Here is a 16,279-nt window from a genome sequence, read left to right as displayed (position 1 = left end):
ATCCAAAGGAAACTTGTGACGTTAAACACACAAACTTTAATTTTGTCCTTGGAGTGAAGAAGGGAATATTTGCATGATTAAAGGCTGTTTTAATAGCAAGCTTTCTTAAAACAAAGGCCATACATAAAGTACTTAATATTTCCCCACTACTCTTAGATGAATTCTTTGCTCTTCCAAAGTACTCTAAACACTTCTGACATCCTGTATTTTTCAGTTGCCCTCCTAGGTCAGAGACCAGCTGCTGTCATACAAAGGCCACAGCAATTTGTGAAAGAAGTCAAGTGTTGCTGCATTCTTTCTCAGCAGGCTGTGGGCAGCTCTCTTTGCACACAGCCACCGAAGGTTACACTGCTGAATGAAAATAGGGGAGTTGAAACAGATGGGATACAGTACTCTGTATCTTCAGCCCCTAGGATAAAAAACAGATCAACTGTTTTGTTCTTGGTATCAGATTTCCACTTTCTGTAAGTCGTTTAACTGAGATAGAAAAAAATGCAGTTTCTCTTTCCCTGTTTATTGCCCACAGGTCAGATAATTTCAAATGCAGTCTGCCTAACTTGTCTGTGGGCTGGGAGCTGCCAAGTGAGCAGCTATAGAGAGGGCTCTTCATAGGAGAGCTGCTCTAGAGTGAAACCCAGGCTTGTTGCTGGCAGCTGTTACAAGGGGGGTCAATTGTGCAGGGCAGGGTTTGGAAAGGAGCATGCATTTTCTTCCTGCTGAATTTTTATATAATATGGTACTGTGGCTGAGCAATAACTCAGAGTGAGCAGATACCTCTGACTGCCAAGGCTGGATTTGATCCTGTTTAGCACAAGAGCATCAATTCATGGAAATTCTACATCTATGGAAAGAAGGACTCAGGGCCTCGTTATCACAAGGCACATGGTACCTGCAGCTCCTTGGCTTTGGAGTTTTTTCTCTATAGAAGATGCAATGGAAATGGTAGAACACAGGGGACATGGAGGGAGTTTTATTAGGCAGTCACTGCAGCTCTGTACTCTGGACACCTTTTCTACAATTGAAAAACTTGTCTTAATGTAAAAATACACCCTAACAGTAACCAGTACCTTTTCAGCAGGCACAGTTTGAAAAGAAATGCTAATTTCCATAAGGAGGGTTGTATGTGTCTTTTTTCCTTCAGTAGAGCTCTATTATACAGCCTTTTCAAAGTTACAGTGGGAAGTACGCACAGATTTAGAAACTCTGTCACATGCTTACAGAAATAAAAGGGTTGGGCATTTTATTAAGTGTTCTCCTGTGCATTAAGAATGATAATTTAGTATTCTCCTGTGAAGACATGGTAAGGTGACACTTGTTGAGAAGCAGAAACCCTAGGGAAATTAATAGGAATAATACTGAAGCTCTTAGAATCACCTCCAGGCAATCTTTCAAATTTCTGATCCATACAAATAATATCACGCTGCCAGAGGGCTCATCATCTTTATTGAAAGGTGAGCAGTTTGTCTCACGTAATAAATGCTGTGGCCTTGCAGAAATTCATCAACTCCACTTTAATTTCAATAATGTTGAATAAAATTATAAAAAATGCTTCCTGGTTAAATAGTGACCCGGAAGCAGAAGTCAGTGTTCCTAGAGCAGAGAGAGGTGGAGGGTGTGCAGTGGGCATGGGGTGGGCTCTTGGGGGTTTTTGCTCCATACAGTACTCATTTCCAGGAGAAAAAAAATATTTTGGGAAACAAGAAAATCAGACAGGCCCTGTTAGGAGAGAAAAGATCCTTGACATATGTGTTGGACAAGCTGAGCTACCAACTTGCTGCTTTAACAGCTGTTACCTACTAACTTCATGGTGTGGAGGGGGAAAAAAAAAACCCAAACAGGTGCCATTGAAAGTCAACTATAAGCTGTTTGACAGCAGGGAGGAAATAACTTCACCCCAGCCCTAGGACTGTGGTAATTACACTGCTCTAAAACAAGATGTTTTGGGAACACAGATCACCCCTCAGATAGCTTTGGCCATTAATTGCTGTGGTATTTCTAGCACATAACCTCACTCCAAGTAATTCTTTTATGATGCTCCTGGGTCTGCTTGCCTGTTTTCAGACAAAAGCTTCAAAAATAGGCTGGTAGGGGCTAAATTAGCATTAGCAATTACACTCCAGCATTATCACCATGTCTAGACACTGGGCATTCTAAGGGCACCTAAGTGCAATGGAACAGCTTTAGTTTTGCTACAGTGAACACATTTTTCCTATTATGCAGTATTAAAATTTTGCTCTTCTTCCTTTTGGGGTCTGCATCAGAAATCTGTTTGGTTTCCTTGTCTAGGGTTTTGTTGTTTTCATTTTTGTAAGCATTGGATCAAAACTTTCCCCATCATCTGTATCTGAAATATTTGAAAGAATTAGGAAATTCCCCTGAGATTACCCAAGCTTTACTTTATGTACGAGATAACTTAAGAGTTCATTACAAAACTAATGATCAAAACATAAGCAGTATTTATTTTTTGTTCTTGAGTTCCAGAACACTAAATATAAAGGTGGCAAAGGTAAACCAGAAAGAGGAAATCATACTGCTTGACTAGCTGACACTATTTACTCCATGTGAAGTTATCCTTGGATGAGTTATCATGGGGCTTCAAATTATGTAAGGAACCCCAATGATTATATTGCTGCTTGTTGTGCAACACAAGCTCAGCTCACAGATCAGTGCTGCTCTTAGCATGGACCATTACATTTACTGTCTGCAATGCAGTTTTCATTCAGTCCATCATTGAAATCAAGAGACAGACATGCAGCATCTGGAATGGATTAGGATCAAGTCACCAGTTCTGACTTCTAGGTCCAAAATGTATTTCTCCCCACTAAGAGGAATGTCCCTCACCACATAACCACCCACTAACAGGATTTTTGCAACTACAAAGCAGTAAGTTGTCTAAGCTGGTCAAATATCAAGTCAAATAGCTCAAAATGCAAATATTTAAATTTATTTGGACATATAGTTTCAGTTATTCTTTTTGGTAATACCTATAAATTCCTTTGGGTTTTTTTGAGCCCCTGTTCTTGGTGGATTTAAGGTCATTTACAAGCTAAAAGTGACCTCTCTTGAATCCAGTAAAGCAGAACAGCAATCAAAACTGAGTCACACCTTTGTCAAAATTTTGCTTTAACAATTCTTAAATGACAACTACTCACAAGAAAAAACAACCCAAATCCTAACAACACTGTCCTACTGTAGAGGTTTGTATCAAACCAATTAGTAGGGGATGGTGTAAACCTGTGTAAACCCAGGAAAAAATTATCATATCTGAATGAGTTCTCACTAAATAATACAGATTATTTAACACAACATTTGAGCACTGAGAATGTTAAGACCTCTGTCTGGATTCAAAGACCTCTGTCTGGATTCAAAGAGATACACTAATTACAACAACCAAGGGTGGCATCTCCATTAGGTAACCAACTAGTCAAGTATATACAATCCAAATACATTTGCTGTTTAAAAGGTGAGTTGTATCAGTACTAGATTACACAGAAGCATTTTTTGCTATTTAATACACCTGGTTTTACTGGTATCAGCACTGGAAAGAGGTAAAGACCCAAGCATCAGTCTGCAGCTACAACCTCAAATTTGTCACAGCAGCGGGATGACAAAATATAATCTCAGTTTCACAGAGGTGTCAGCAATTAAGTATAGGAAACTATACCCGAATGTGACAAATAATATATTCTGTAATATTTTATTTTCCATAAAATATTTTGATCTAGACACCAGTTTTTCTAATTATACTGCAATTAAATTTAAATTAGTTTCACTACATATTTTATTTTTCAATATCTACATTATTGTAAAAGATTGCATGTTTTAGCTACTTCTGGAATTCACAGAATTAATGCAGGAATTAACATGCATTTTAAAACTGGTAAGGTAATTAGTATATTTCTGCCAATTAAACCTTTTTTTAGACACAGATGCTGTAGAGAGTTTTAGAGAAGATTATTCTGCAATTTGTCACACACAGGTAGATAAAAGTGAACTTGCAACACAAAATGCTCTCTGAAGAGCCAGTTTGTACAGTGACACTAAACCTGAAGACCCTGATTCTGTATATTGATCATACTCCATTTTTATTTACTCCATGATTATTCCATTGCCCTCTATCAAAAAAACAGCACCATTATTCTTCTACACCACTACAACTGGGTGAGTTTTCAATTTACGGACTGACAACCTTTGCACTTTAGCAACTATTGTCTGTGAACACTGGTAACTTCTCAACTACAAAGGATCAAAACAAAATAAACAAAAATACCCAGTCAGGGATTAAGGCAAAATATAGAGCATTATCCAAAAACATTACCAAGCCAACTAAAACTTTGTGTAAGTTCATTAAGATATGTTCCCTGAAAATATAACTAAATCAAACAGCAAGTACAAGACAATGATTTTGGAGTAAAAAAGTTGCCTGCATACTAAAAATCTCTTTAAAGTGTAGCCACTTCCTGTCAAACATATTCTAGGCCTTATGCAATTAATTAAGCTATTTGCATTGTCTTACAGAAGCAAAAGATTTTCTTTAGTAACTGAAATTCATAATTTTCAGAGGCCAAAGTAGTAAAACAGAGCATATACCGTGCAATAACCTTTAAAATCAACAAGTAAGGGCAACATTGGGCTGCTGGGGAAAATACTATTTATTATACATTTAAATACAAATTTGAAATGTATTGTGGACACATCTGCAGGATTTACAGGTAAAAAATAAAAAATTGTACAAAGCTATGTTCTGCATCTCTCAAGACTGATGCTTCGAAAAAGATTTTACAAAATACCAAGAGTCCATCCTTGTAAGAACAGCAAAGATAAAAATGCATGCAGCCTTTTGCTTGGCAGATTATCTTTGTTCCCTCCCTGCATCAAGTACCTGGAGTTTGTAAACAGTCTTTAAAAGTGTTAATAGCTTTAAGGAATGTGTAATCACAGTTTGCAGGGACTTATCCTGCAATGAATTACAATGCTACACCGTAGTTTCATGTTTCCATAACCCAGTTCTAATATTACCAGTACTGTCTGCAGTCAGCAAGGGTCCATCCTGCCCACTGCTTTTAAGCGGTCCGTTCTGAATGGCTAAATTTAAGCCATAAGATTTCTGTTGGTTTTCCAGTTCAACTGCTATTGGCTTCCTCAGAATATCTTTTTTGTTGTTGGTAGCTATCATTTTGTCTGTATTCCCACTACTTTTTGGAAGTGTGCTGCAAGCATCGCTGCTGTCCTGTTGGGACTGGTTATACTGACGTTCCCTGTACGCCAGATAGGCTCTGCGGCTCCTCGAGTGCCCCTCACTGTTGCTTGGCCTACTTTTAGGCAAACCATTCTGCACACTTCCTTCCACACTTGTGGGAACATCATATGCATATTCCCTCAGCACTGCCAGCCTGCTAGCACGATGCCCCTTGCTTCTGTTCTTATGGTGCCGACTTGGGTGTCCGTTCGTCCGGAACTGGACCTCTAAGGGAGCCACGTGCATTTTGATATCGTTATCCACCGAGTGTTCTGTGAGACTGTTATCAAGTTGAGGACCTGCATTCAATGGTAGAGAAGTAGGGTGGCACTGAGCTGCTGCAGCTTGTAAGTTTGTGAGCTTACAACCTTGAGAAGAATTTTTTAGGCTCGATGCGCTTTTATTTGTGCAAGAAGATTCTGCGCTGCTGTTGGTGCATTTAGGGGCCTCTCCGTTGGTCCCACTGGAACTGGAGGGCTGCACGTTGACTTGCACTGAATAGGTACTCCTCCCAGGGCAGCAAGTTGTTATCCAAGCATGCCTGACATCTTCCCTGTTAACGCAGTGGTGCACCATAAGAAAGGCACTGAGACATAAACACGTTGCCCCAAAAAAGCAGCTGAAGATCAGGTCCATGGGATAATAGAGGGAAACTGACAGAGCCCCGAAGATCCACAGAGCAACATACAAAAGTAAAGTAAGGCCCACTCCCAGCAGCTGTGCTTGGAAACTGTGCTCATTCTCCAAGGCAGATGTGGAAACCAGTGATACTGACAAGGAATCCTGATGGGCCAGCTCCCCGTGTTCATTGGTGGCCAAACGCTGCTGCTCCTCAATGGGTTCCTTCAGTTCATATTTACGTTCAGGGTGACGTTTTAGTTGTATGAATATGCTGAGAAAATACATACAGTTTATGAAGATTATAAAGCTAGCTGGGCCATAAAATGCTCCTAAGCTGGGTTCCCAAGTCATCCAGCAACTGGAAAAGAAACAAACCAAAGAATGAAAATTAACATCATCTCCTAGTCACACGCTTCATCAGTTCATAATGGTACTTTGAAATCATCTTGGCTGAGCAATATTTTCTGGAAGACTCAGAATTAATTGCAGTGAGTACTTCAAAAAGCAAACCCATGAAATCTTGATACTTTTTTCAGTTACGTGGTACTTACTAAGGAGCATTAGGTCTGCTGCCATAATTTCGGATGTTTGCTGCTGCTGTTATTCCACAAACTATGACAGGGATCCCTCCACCAATAAGGTAGAACCTAAAAAATAAGGGTAGTATATCAGTGGCTGCTAATTGGCAAAGGATTTTATTCAGCCATTGTGAAGGAAACAAGAGCTTTCCAGGATCCTGGAAATATGCAAGTTGTTTAAGAACACAAATAAGGTGAGTCAGATTTGTGCTTTGACAACACCAATTACTTTTTTTTTTATGTCTTCTTCACTATATTTTTTTCCTTTTGCTGTGAATCTCCTCTCTCTCACATCTGCTCACCTCCTTGAAGGCACTGAATAAATGTATCTGCAGTTACAGGAAAGAAAAAGTTAGCAGCCAAAAGTTGCAAACTTCTGGAAGAGAATACAGAAACTTGGAAGGAAAACAGGAAGCAGTATGTCTCTTGTTCTGGAGATAAACTTGCCTTATGTTACAGACACTATGTTTTAAGATCAGCTGTAAGAACTCTTGTTAATTCTGGTGAGTGGGGGGGTTGTGTAGGGAAGCTTGGGGATGATATTGGTGTTGGTTTTATTTGGTTTTAATGGACTCCATAATCTCAATATTACATAGGCTCCTGCTTGCCTGCTGTGGTGTTAATGAAAACTGTGTGTCCTCATAAGGACAAGGGCACATGTTTTTGGAGTATCTAACTTTTCATTCCAATTGCCATAAATTCCTATTGAATTAATTAGTGGCAAGTTGATCATTCTAAGTAATGGCACTTTGTCCTGCACTTTATGCTAATCCAGTCCAAATTCAGATCAGAATACATATTGAAAACTGTGACATACAGATGGGTAATTTATTTAAATCAACAAGAAACACCTATTCTAGTGGTGCTGGACTTTTCCATACTGCTGTCTCACCTGAGACACAAAAACAGTCTAAAATAAACTAAGTCTTTCTTGGAAGTCTATGTACAAAAAATACATTACTCAACTGCTAAATCCTACAAAGATCAAGTTCTGCCATTGGTTTATTCTGTATCTTGATGCAGCAATCAGCACCTGGCCAGATAACACAGATGTGTGGGGGAGATTTTACTGTACTTATCTTTCACTACAAATTACTAAATAACTGCTTGCAAAGTACACCACTGCTTCAGCATGGCCAGAGAGGCAAAGCTGGTTCTACACAAGGCAAATTGTTACTGGTAGAGGACTGAAGCAATCTGAAATGTTTGCAGCTGTAGTTGTGTTTGCTGTATTAAAGGAACAGGGTTACAGCTGGCCTTGAAATACAAAGCCCACTTGTGTATTGCTATGTCTAAGTCTTCAGCAATTTCTAAGAGCCCAAATTAAAACCCAAAACTGTCATGCAGGAAGGAGCTGTATGAACAGAATAGTAACAGAGTAACACAAGGCATGATAGAGGAAACACAGCAATATTAACATTGTAGGTACTTTACAAGCTGACACCTTTTCCTAAGTCAGATCAAAAAGAGAAAATACATTTAATGCCACAAGTACACAAGAGGGTTAGGATGGTAACAGAAAAAATGTAAATAGTGAAATGTGTTTCTAAGTAGAACATCCAACCCACTATTTGTATTATAATACTAAAAATATTTGTAATTTTATTTTATCTCATGCTTTACATGAGGTATCCCATTATTAAGATCTTCAGCAAGGCTCTTTGCACAGTTCTTTTATGTGAAGAAAAAATGAAACTGTTTCCTCGTGTGCTGGTTGGAGTCTGCTAAGCAAAATATAATTTCTGCATGACAAACTCCTTTGCCTTTTTGTGACTGGCAGCTGAAGATCTCAGCTATTTTTACACCCTCTTGCCTGGCATAGCAATGTGATATATTTGGAATAAAGGTTTTCACAGTTTAGAAATTCCATATTGTGTGCAGAGTGTTGCACACAACATGGCTACTGTGAGCTCCTCTAATGTCTGTGAGCAGTTTTCTGAAAAACATCAGGCCCACTTCAAAGTCTTTTTCCACCTTTTTCATGACCTGTTAAAAAATCCCATTAACACACTGAATGAATGTCATCATAATCAACAAGACAAGATTGTCAACAAGACAATCAACAAAACTGTCTTGCATGCAATTATTTTGGGAAATTCAAGATTAAAGCTTCTCTGTGCTACAGGGGAAGGAGGCTTGACAGGTATAAAGCTATTTAAACCCCAAAACCCAAAGGAGAATAATTTACATATGGCAGAATTTTCTCCTTACAAATAAAGAGAAATATGTGTACCTACATACATTTATTGTGGGTTTGTTGTTTCTTTTTTCCTTTTTTTCTTTTTTTTTTTCTCTGTTCCACAAGACCCTTTGTAATTTTAAAAAGGCACACAGAGAAGGAATATAAACAGTGGGAAAGCAGAGAATGAGTTGTCTCTCTACAAAACTGGGGGCATGATAACAGTAGGTGACTTGTCCCAAACAATCAAGAAACTTCCACAAAACTTTGCCCCATGCCACTATAGGTAGTTTTTTTTTTTTAATACAAATTGAAAAGGCACCTGAATTAATAAAAAAGAAATTCTTCCATAGCTGTTCCATGCATAAACATCACACAGCCATCTGTCTGAGGAATCCCCTGAAGCCCCTGATCTGAAAGAAGTTTGACACTGAGAAGATCTGAAAAAGATCTGAAATAGTACGTGTAGATGTTTGCTGCAGAGCTGAGCCTGTGTGGCTGTTAATTTTACTGTAACCTTTTCCAAAGCAAAAGCTCCATGGCAAATAAGGGTTGGAAAAAAAGAAATTTAATCACAAGATATTAAAGAAGACTACTCAGAACTGTCCTGGAAGATGGCAGTTGGCAATGGGAATGGAATGTTACAGTTTCACATCACAGTGAATATAACAGATTTACTTTTTGAAAAAGAAAAATAACAAAGGTAAAGGAAAGAAAGGCAGCACTAACAACCTTCTAATCAAGAAATTAGAGATTTCTATATGCTTGTACATAGTACTGCAAATTTCAGTTGACAATATTCAGAAAAGCATGTCCCATTTTCTGCAATCTCTGTAATCAATTTTCCAAGCAGTAGCCTGTAACTAATCAAAATTAATCAACTTCTGCCACCTCGTGGAGAATTTCAGCTTAGCAGTTTTTAATTGCTATCCAGAGGCTCAGTAAGCTATCTGTATGTTAATGTTCATTCTCACGGGTATGTTTTATCAGTTCAGTGATTTCAGAAATAAAAATTCTAAGAGAAATACTTCATAGAAACAGTATTTTCATTTGATAATCACTGATACATTTTTGTCTTGAAAATATTTGTAAGCAATCTTTGGAAAACATATTGAACTTCATATACTTAAATTGCAATGTTTCTGAATTGTGTGATAACACAGTTCTCCACTTTCTTTTATGATAACTGAGGGGAAAGTGTTTCTAACTAAACTTTAAACCAAAGCTTCATTAGTGATGGAGTAACACTACCAATTTCATAATTTACAAATCAGGAACACAGCACTGCAACAGTAATATCCTCAGATCAATTGTCCTTCACCTTATCCTCCTTAACATAATGCTGAGGAACACAAAAATCTGAAAGGGACTTTACAGACCTGGAAGGAGAATTTTCAATGAAAGGCACTTGCAATAAATAAAAAAAAACCAAAAAAACCAGAACAAAGACCCCACACCACAGTAGTGACCTCTTACATTTTCTGGTGATAATATAAGAATAACAACCTGAAAAGTTATGAGTTGCAGAAACAAATTGGCTCACCTCAGCATTGGTCTGGGTGGAGGAGGTGGCTCATCAGGATCTTGAGATCTTTTTGCTTTTTTGGTTACCTGCTTGTAAATATTACGAGATGTCACTCCAAGCCACAGTACTGTCGCAAGAGTAGAATAATGGAGAATTATCCCAACCTGGAAAAAAAAAAAAAAATGGTAGGAAGGGAATGTTCAGTGGTTCAAGTTACAAAAAATCATTTAACATGCAACTTAAATAAAGACTAAATTTTTAAAAGCTCGGTTGAAGAAAACACTTATTTTACTATGACTGTTCTAAATGCCAAGTCAATGTGGTTTTAAAAAAAAAAACATACTATGCAGACCTATCTTTGTATCAGTTGAGTCTGTGAAGGCTACATAAGCTGCAGCTGACTACTGGAAGGAAAAAAAATGTAGGAAGGAAGAACTTTGCTGGCCAACATTTTTAGGATTACGTATTAATCATACACTTTAGGAATCCATTTTATGGAACACTTCACTTTAACATGTCTCGTTCTAGAGATACTATTAAAATTGAAATAAATAAAGGAACAGGAAGCCAATGATATTATGGTAACTACATAGCAGGTGGCAGAATACAGACAGATAACAAACTCAGTTGATTTTAATGTGATACAAAAGAAAAATAAAGTGTCATTCTTTAGATATTTAACCATCCCAAATATTAATGCACAGTCAGCCTCACAACCTACTGTTAAGAAAATGGTTGTCTGGCAGATTCTTTTGTATCTGCATTATTCAGGGAATTCAGGTTTTTTTGAGAAAAGTCACAGCTTGGCTGCCCTCTATTTCCTTACTGAAGTTTACATTGAGATAGTGACTGCAAGAAGTAGGTTTCATATATCCCTTCAATGACAACCCGTGCATGGAAGAGGTGACACATCAGTTTCTCTTAAGATGACTGCAGGTGGGTTTTTTGCACACTTCAATCAGCAGTAAGAACAACTTTTAAACAACCCATCTGGATCAGAGAGTATCTCATGGAGGATTACTGTCTCCAAGAAAGTGAGAAAAGAAAAAAGATCACAGTTTGTTAAACTATTTCCTCCTCTCATATATACACGTGCACGTGTGTGCACACAGACTGGCATTTTGTTTGTATTTTTAGAAGAAAGATCAAGGGCATATTTTATTGCAACACTTTGAACCACCAGCCTAATAATTACTGTAAGTTCAAACAAAAAGCAATGTGGAGTATTATGGTTAGAGACTAGAAACTTATGATTCACTGGACAGAAGAAAGAAAACAATTAAAAAAATTCACTGGTACCATTCCAAAGCAGCAACTGGTGGTACACTGAAACACTGCAACTCAGTAAGAGGTGATGGCCAGATCTTAGACCAGCAAATCATTAGACAAGAATTCTCAGTAAAGTGTGTGGTGTTTCTTTAGCAAAAGCATGGGTCTTACACTTGAAAAACCTCTGTCTGTCCCTTTAGGTTATACTGAACAAAATGGAAACATATTTTAATACCTGTGAAAGTCACTTTTCTTATGGTCTGTAAAGGTCACAAAGAGGCCTACAGAACAGTTTAATTGCAGGCAAGTCCCAAACTAAAACTAAGGTAAAAATTATTTAAGAGCATTTTGAGAAAAAGTTTTCTGTTGCACTTCTGAAATACTTCTGCAGTTTTGAAGTAACTGTTTTATCTTCATGGCTGGATGAAAATACAAGAGAAATCTTTAAGAAAAAAAAAAATTAAACAAGGTTGCCTGCTTGCATAAATCTTACACCCTGATGAAAATGCCTGGACAGTACCACTGTTCTGAAGGAGGGAAGGGGGGCACATACATACATAGAAGTATGAAACTGGTCATTAAGTCCTTCAAGTGCTTGCTTTACTTACTGCTTGGCAAATGCTGGCGTTCCTGGTCTGAGTTATACCTCCAATAAACATGACACATGTCAGGAAAATATGAAAGCTCAGGTTAACTAGCATATGCCAGCTTTTTACACTGATCCTGATGACACTGTTAAAAGAAACAAATTAGACAATATTAGACACAGCTGCATTATTGTCTTTCAGAAACTAGCAAGACTCGCAATAAATGAGATATAATTACTGTTAATGATTGTTTGATTACTACATACTTTGTAATAAAATATAATCTCTGGTCTTCATTATAAGAAATTAAAACACCCTCTTATTAACTAGCTTTATACAACTATTTGGGGCCTGATTCAAAAATTTTAGGCTTCGAGCTTTCACATCAACAAAAATATGAAAGACTGAATAGTTTGTCAAATTCTATCATTCTTGAGTGGTCTCTTCTTTCATTGTGAAGCAAAAGTGAATAACTAAAGAGATACATACTCAAAAACAGATGAAACAGCTACTTGCTTAACTGCTAGTTTGCATCAACAAATTTTACAGGAAAAAAAAGCAACAATAAATGCAGATTACTATAATTTGTTCCATTCAAAAAGCAGTGCTAAGTTCCAAAAAACTGATTTTTTTAATCTAGTAATTTTGATCCATACCTGTGATGGTATATGTAACTGACTATGATCATCAACAGGCACATTAACAGAACCATAGCAGTGGCATAAATTACTGGATGCAAAAGATCAGCTGGCTGCATGTATAATTCAGCTCCTGTCAAGTCCTGACAACAAAAAACAAAATTAACATTAGTCCATTTTATCTCTTCAGTCTGCCAGGGTGGGGGAGTAGCAAAGGAAACAAAGTAAAAGAATCTTCCAGATGAAATAAAAAAAAATCCCCAAAAACAAAACCAACAAGAAAGCTCAAGTACCTTCCAGCACAAAATAAAAAAAATTAAAAATAAATTGCTCAATTAAAATCAGTGAAAAAAATCTTAAAAGTAATTTTACAGAATAGACAGGATATAGAAGCTTCTCTCATCAATAATTCTCAGTGAGTCACTCAGACCTCTAGAGCTAGCTCACTAAAACATGCAAGTTCCAAAGTGTGCTGGGGAAAAGGAGAATAAATATGGCATTTGCAAAGAACAACAGAATATTAGGAGAAAACATCAGTTTGTTGTGAGAAAAGTTGGTGCTACACAATCTGTTTTAAAGGTTAAGACAGATAATCTGATGTCATGGGCAAGAGACTTCTTGACAAGACAAATTCTTGAACAGAGGCTTAGAATTAGAGTCAGCAGTCTCTACCCCACTCCTTCAGTTGTTCTTCCATCAGAATATAAATTTGTTATTCCTAACTAACTCACCAACCTAATTTCAAACTAAGTTAATCAGATTGTCAGTTTCATTTTTATGCATTTGGTTTTCTTTGGCACCTGGAAAAAGTACTTTGGGACAGATCATGAGATATTGCCTCAGGCAGCCAGTGTCATCTGATTTCAACACTGCCCATGGCCTGGTTGATATCCAGCTGGAACCTATTGCTGCTACAAGCATGAGCAAATGCACTGTCACATGCAGCCAGTGAGTATCCAAGAACAGAAACTGTAGAAAAATTCCAGTTACTGCTTCCAGATTGATAACAGGTGAGAAGCTGTTATGCATGTAATTCTTGTGAACTTCAAAAACAAGAGCTACAAATTTCCAAGATCTGAGAAAGCTCAGCAAGGCTGCCCTAGCTAAGTCAACATCATTCTTACCAACTGCACTGACATTTTTAATCCAACCCACTAGAAGGAGACAGGAGAGCTAACAGTGTTATTTCTGAGCTAACCTGATGCCATACAATAATTTTGTAGTAAAGAATGACAGTAAAATAGCAGTAGAGATGACATTAAAAGAAAGCTCAGTGCATTTGTAGCCAACCAGCAGAACTCTTTTTTCAACTACCATAGCTAGCTTTTTTTTTTCTGCTGCAGGCCTGTTATGATGTGATTTCAGCTGAGCCTCCTCATTCTCCCTTCTGTTATTAAACAGTGGTTAAAACTATTTCCAAATAAATACAAAATTTACAACTGCACTTTCCTAAATCACTAGATTAGAAAACCAGGCACTCAGTTATCAAGAGAACTATACACATTATGCACTGAATCATACAAAAAAAAATTAAAAATGGGTCTATACATTATAACCTGCTTTCTTCTACACTCAGGTACTAAAGTAAAGTAGACTAAAAGAGTGAGATAACTCTGGTTAAATCATTCACCACCCCACCAAGATGATGAAATACTGTATTCAGGTCTTTCCTACCACTACTCCTCATGGTTTTGATGTCAACAACAACAGCTGAATGAAAAGCCAGACTTCTAAAACTGAACCCAAAAGAACTTCCTATGAGCCTGGGACCAGAACCCAGACTTTCACAAGACTATGGGAGTATACAAATGAAATAGGCTATTTTAGCTTTTTTAGTATGGATAGGCATTATGAAAACATATTTTCAGCAGCTATTTCACTATCTAGAGCTTTATTATTTATTAACTGTGTGCCAGGAACACCTATCAGAGGAGCATTCATCTGTCCTCCACCTATCCCCTCTCCAGTCCCTACAGCCTTACATTTTCAGAAGTAGCCAAACATATTTAAGGAATAAAATTTTGAGCAAGCACAAAATGAGAGCCACTGGCAGAATAGGCAGAAAGCTGCCCCTTCCTCTAACTCTTTTGGTATCTGATTATCAGCATCTTATTATATAATTCACAATATTTATATTATCTTTCCATGTATCAATTTGGAAATAGTCACAGCAGCAGACTGAATATGCTCTTTATTTTTCTTCCTCCAGATGGCAGAAATGTGACCAATTTAAAGCCCAATCTCTCTTTACATGCACACTACACAAACAAATGAAGTTTAATTCCATACTAAAGCCCAAGTGTGTTTTAGCAAAGGATTATATATTTAAAAATATCAAATAAAGCAGCTACAGGATTATAACAGTTTGAAGAATTTAAAACTGCTCCCTCACAGGTAAAGTGAAAAGTTACTCTCTCTGACCTCTTTTAAAAAGCCTGGAATATAAATCCTAATTTTATTTACATTTAGCATTTAAGTATTCTATTATTTAATTCTAAGAGGAAGATTTTTAAAAAAATGAGTTGGAAAGCAAAAGCATCAACTTCTCATGCACTGATCTTCACAAAGGAAGCCTCTTTCTTTCTTGTACAATTACATAAAAATACGGATTTAATTGAACACAGAGAACATTAACTACAATAAAACCCATAACAAGTTTACACTTCTGTTAGTGATATTTCCTAGACCTCTTACTATATCACTCAGCTTCCTACCAACCTACCATTTTTACTTATCAGATTTTATCATTTAGCAAGTGGTGATGACTGATGAACAGGGAAACAGTCACCATCTGTAAAAAGGGAAGAGTCCCTGGCCAAATTCTGAAATAAAGAGCAAAAACCAGACAAAACCAGACAAAACCAGACAAAACCAGACAAAACCAGACAAAACCAGACAAAACCAGACAAAACCAGACAAAACCAGACAAAACCAGACAAAACCAGACAAAACCAGACAAAACCAGACAAAACCAGACAAAACCAGACAAAACCAGACAAAACCAGACAAAACCAGACAAAACCAGACAAAACCAGACAAAACCAGACAAAACCAGACAAAACCAGACAAAACCAGACAAAACCAGACAAAACCAGACAAAACCAGACAAAACCAGACAAAACCAGACAAAACCAGACAAAACCAGACAAAACCAGACAAAACCAGACAAAACCAGACAAAACCAGACAAAACCAGACAAAACCAGACAAAACCAGACAAAACCAGACAAAACCAGACAAAACCAGACAAAACCAGACAAAACCAGACAAAAAAGAAATTCTGCTTCATAACAGAAGAGCACTAAAAGATGGTGTCTCATTCCCTTCTTCAACTATCACCATATTTTAGAACTACGTAGCCATATTATTGATGCCTATATGCTAAGACTAGAGTTCAGATACTATTTTTAAGCAATATTTCAAAACTATTCAGGGTACTAAAACTAAGTGATTTTTTTTTTTTTCCCTTTTCAGTCACAACGTCTTCTGGTAACAGACCTAGACACTAGTGAATGAACAGCTAATCTGCAGTGAAATAGCTGTCTTTGGTTACGGATCACAGCCAGAAAAATAATACCTAGGAAAACTCCTGTCAACAGACAAAGCAACAAATTTAATTCTAAAAGAAGACTTACCTTTATTTT

At 37.2% G+C, this 16,279-nt stretch overlaps 1 protein-coding gene across 2 annotated transcripts in view; it reads right to left on the bottom strand.

Annotated features, from left to right (window-relative positions):
* Window positions 1-4,634: 4,634 nt before the first annotated feature.
* Window positions 4,635-16,279, bottom strand: part of ADGRA3 (adhesion G protein-coupled receptor A3) — a 49,826-nt gene continuing 38,181 nt past the window's right edge. For both annotated transcript variants that reach the window (XM_071743834.1, XM_071743837.1), the window contains 5 exons: window positions 12,655-12,779; window positions 12,020-12,143; window positions 10,161-10,306; window positions 6,412-6,507; window positions 4,635-6,218 (listed from right to left, as the gene is read on the bottom strand). In XM_071743834.1, coding sequence (XP_071599935.1) covers window positions 4,976-6,218; window positions 6,412-6,507; window positions 10,161-10,306; window positions 12,020-12,143; window positions 12,655-12,779 — 1,734 coding nt within the window. In that variant the 3' untranslated portion in view covers window positions 4,635-4,975. The remainder of the gene's footprint in view (window positions 6,219-6,411; window positions 6,508-10,160; window positions 10,307-12,019; window positions 12,144-12,654; window positions 12,780-16,279) is intronic.

Source organism: Heliangelus exortis, chromosome 4, assembly GCF_036169615.1.
Source record: "Heliangelus exortis chromosome 4, bHelExo1.hap1, whole genome shotgun sequence".
NCBI classification, from domain to species: Eukaryota; Metazoa; Chordata; class Aves; order Apodiformes; family Trochilidae; genus Heliangelus; species Heliangelus exortis.
This window is presented reverse-complemented; position numbering and strand designations above follow the sequence as displayed.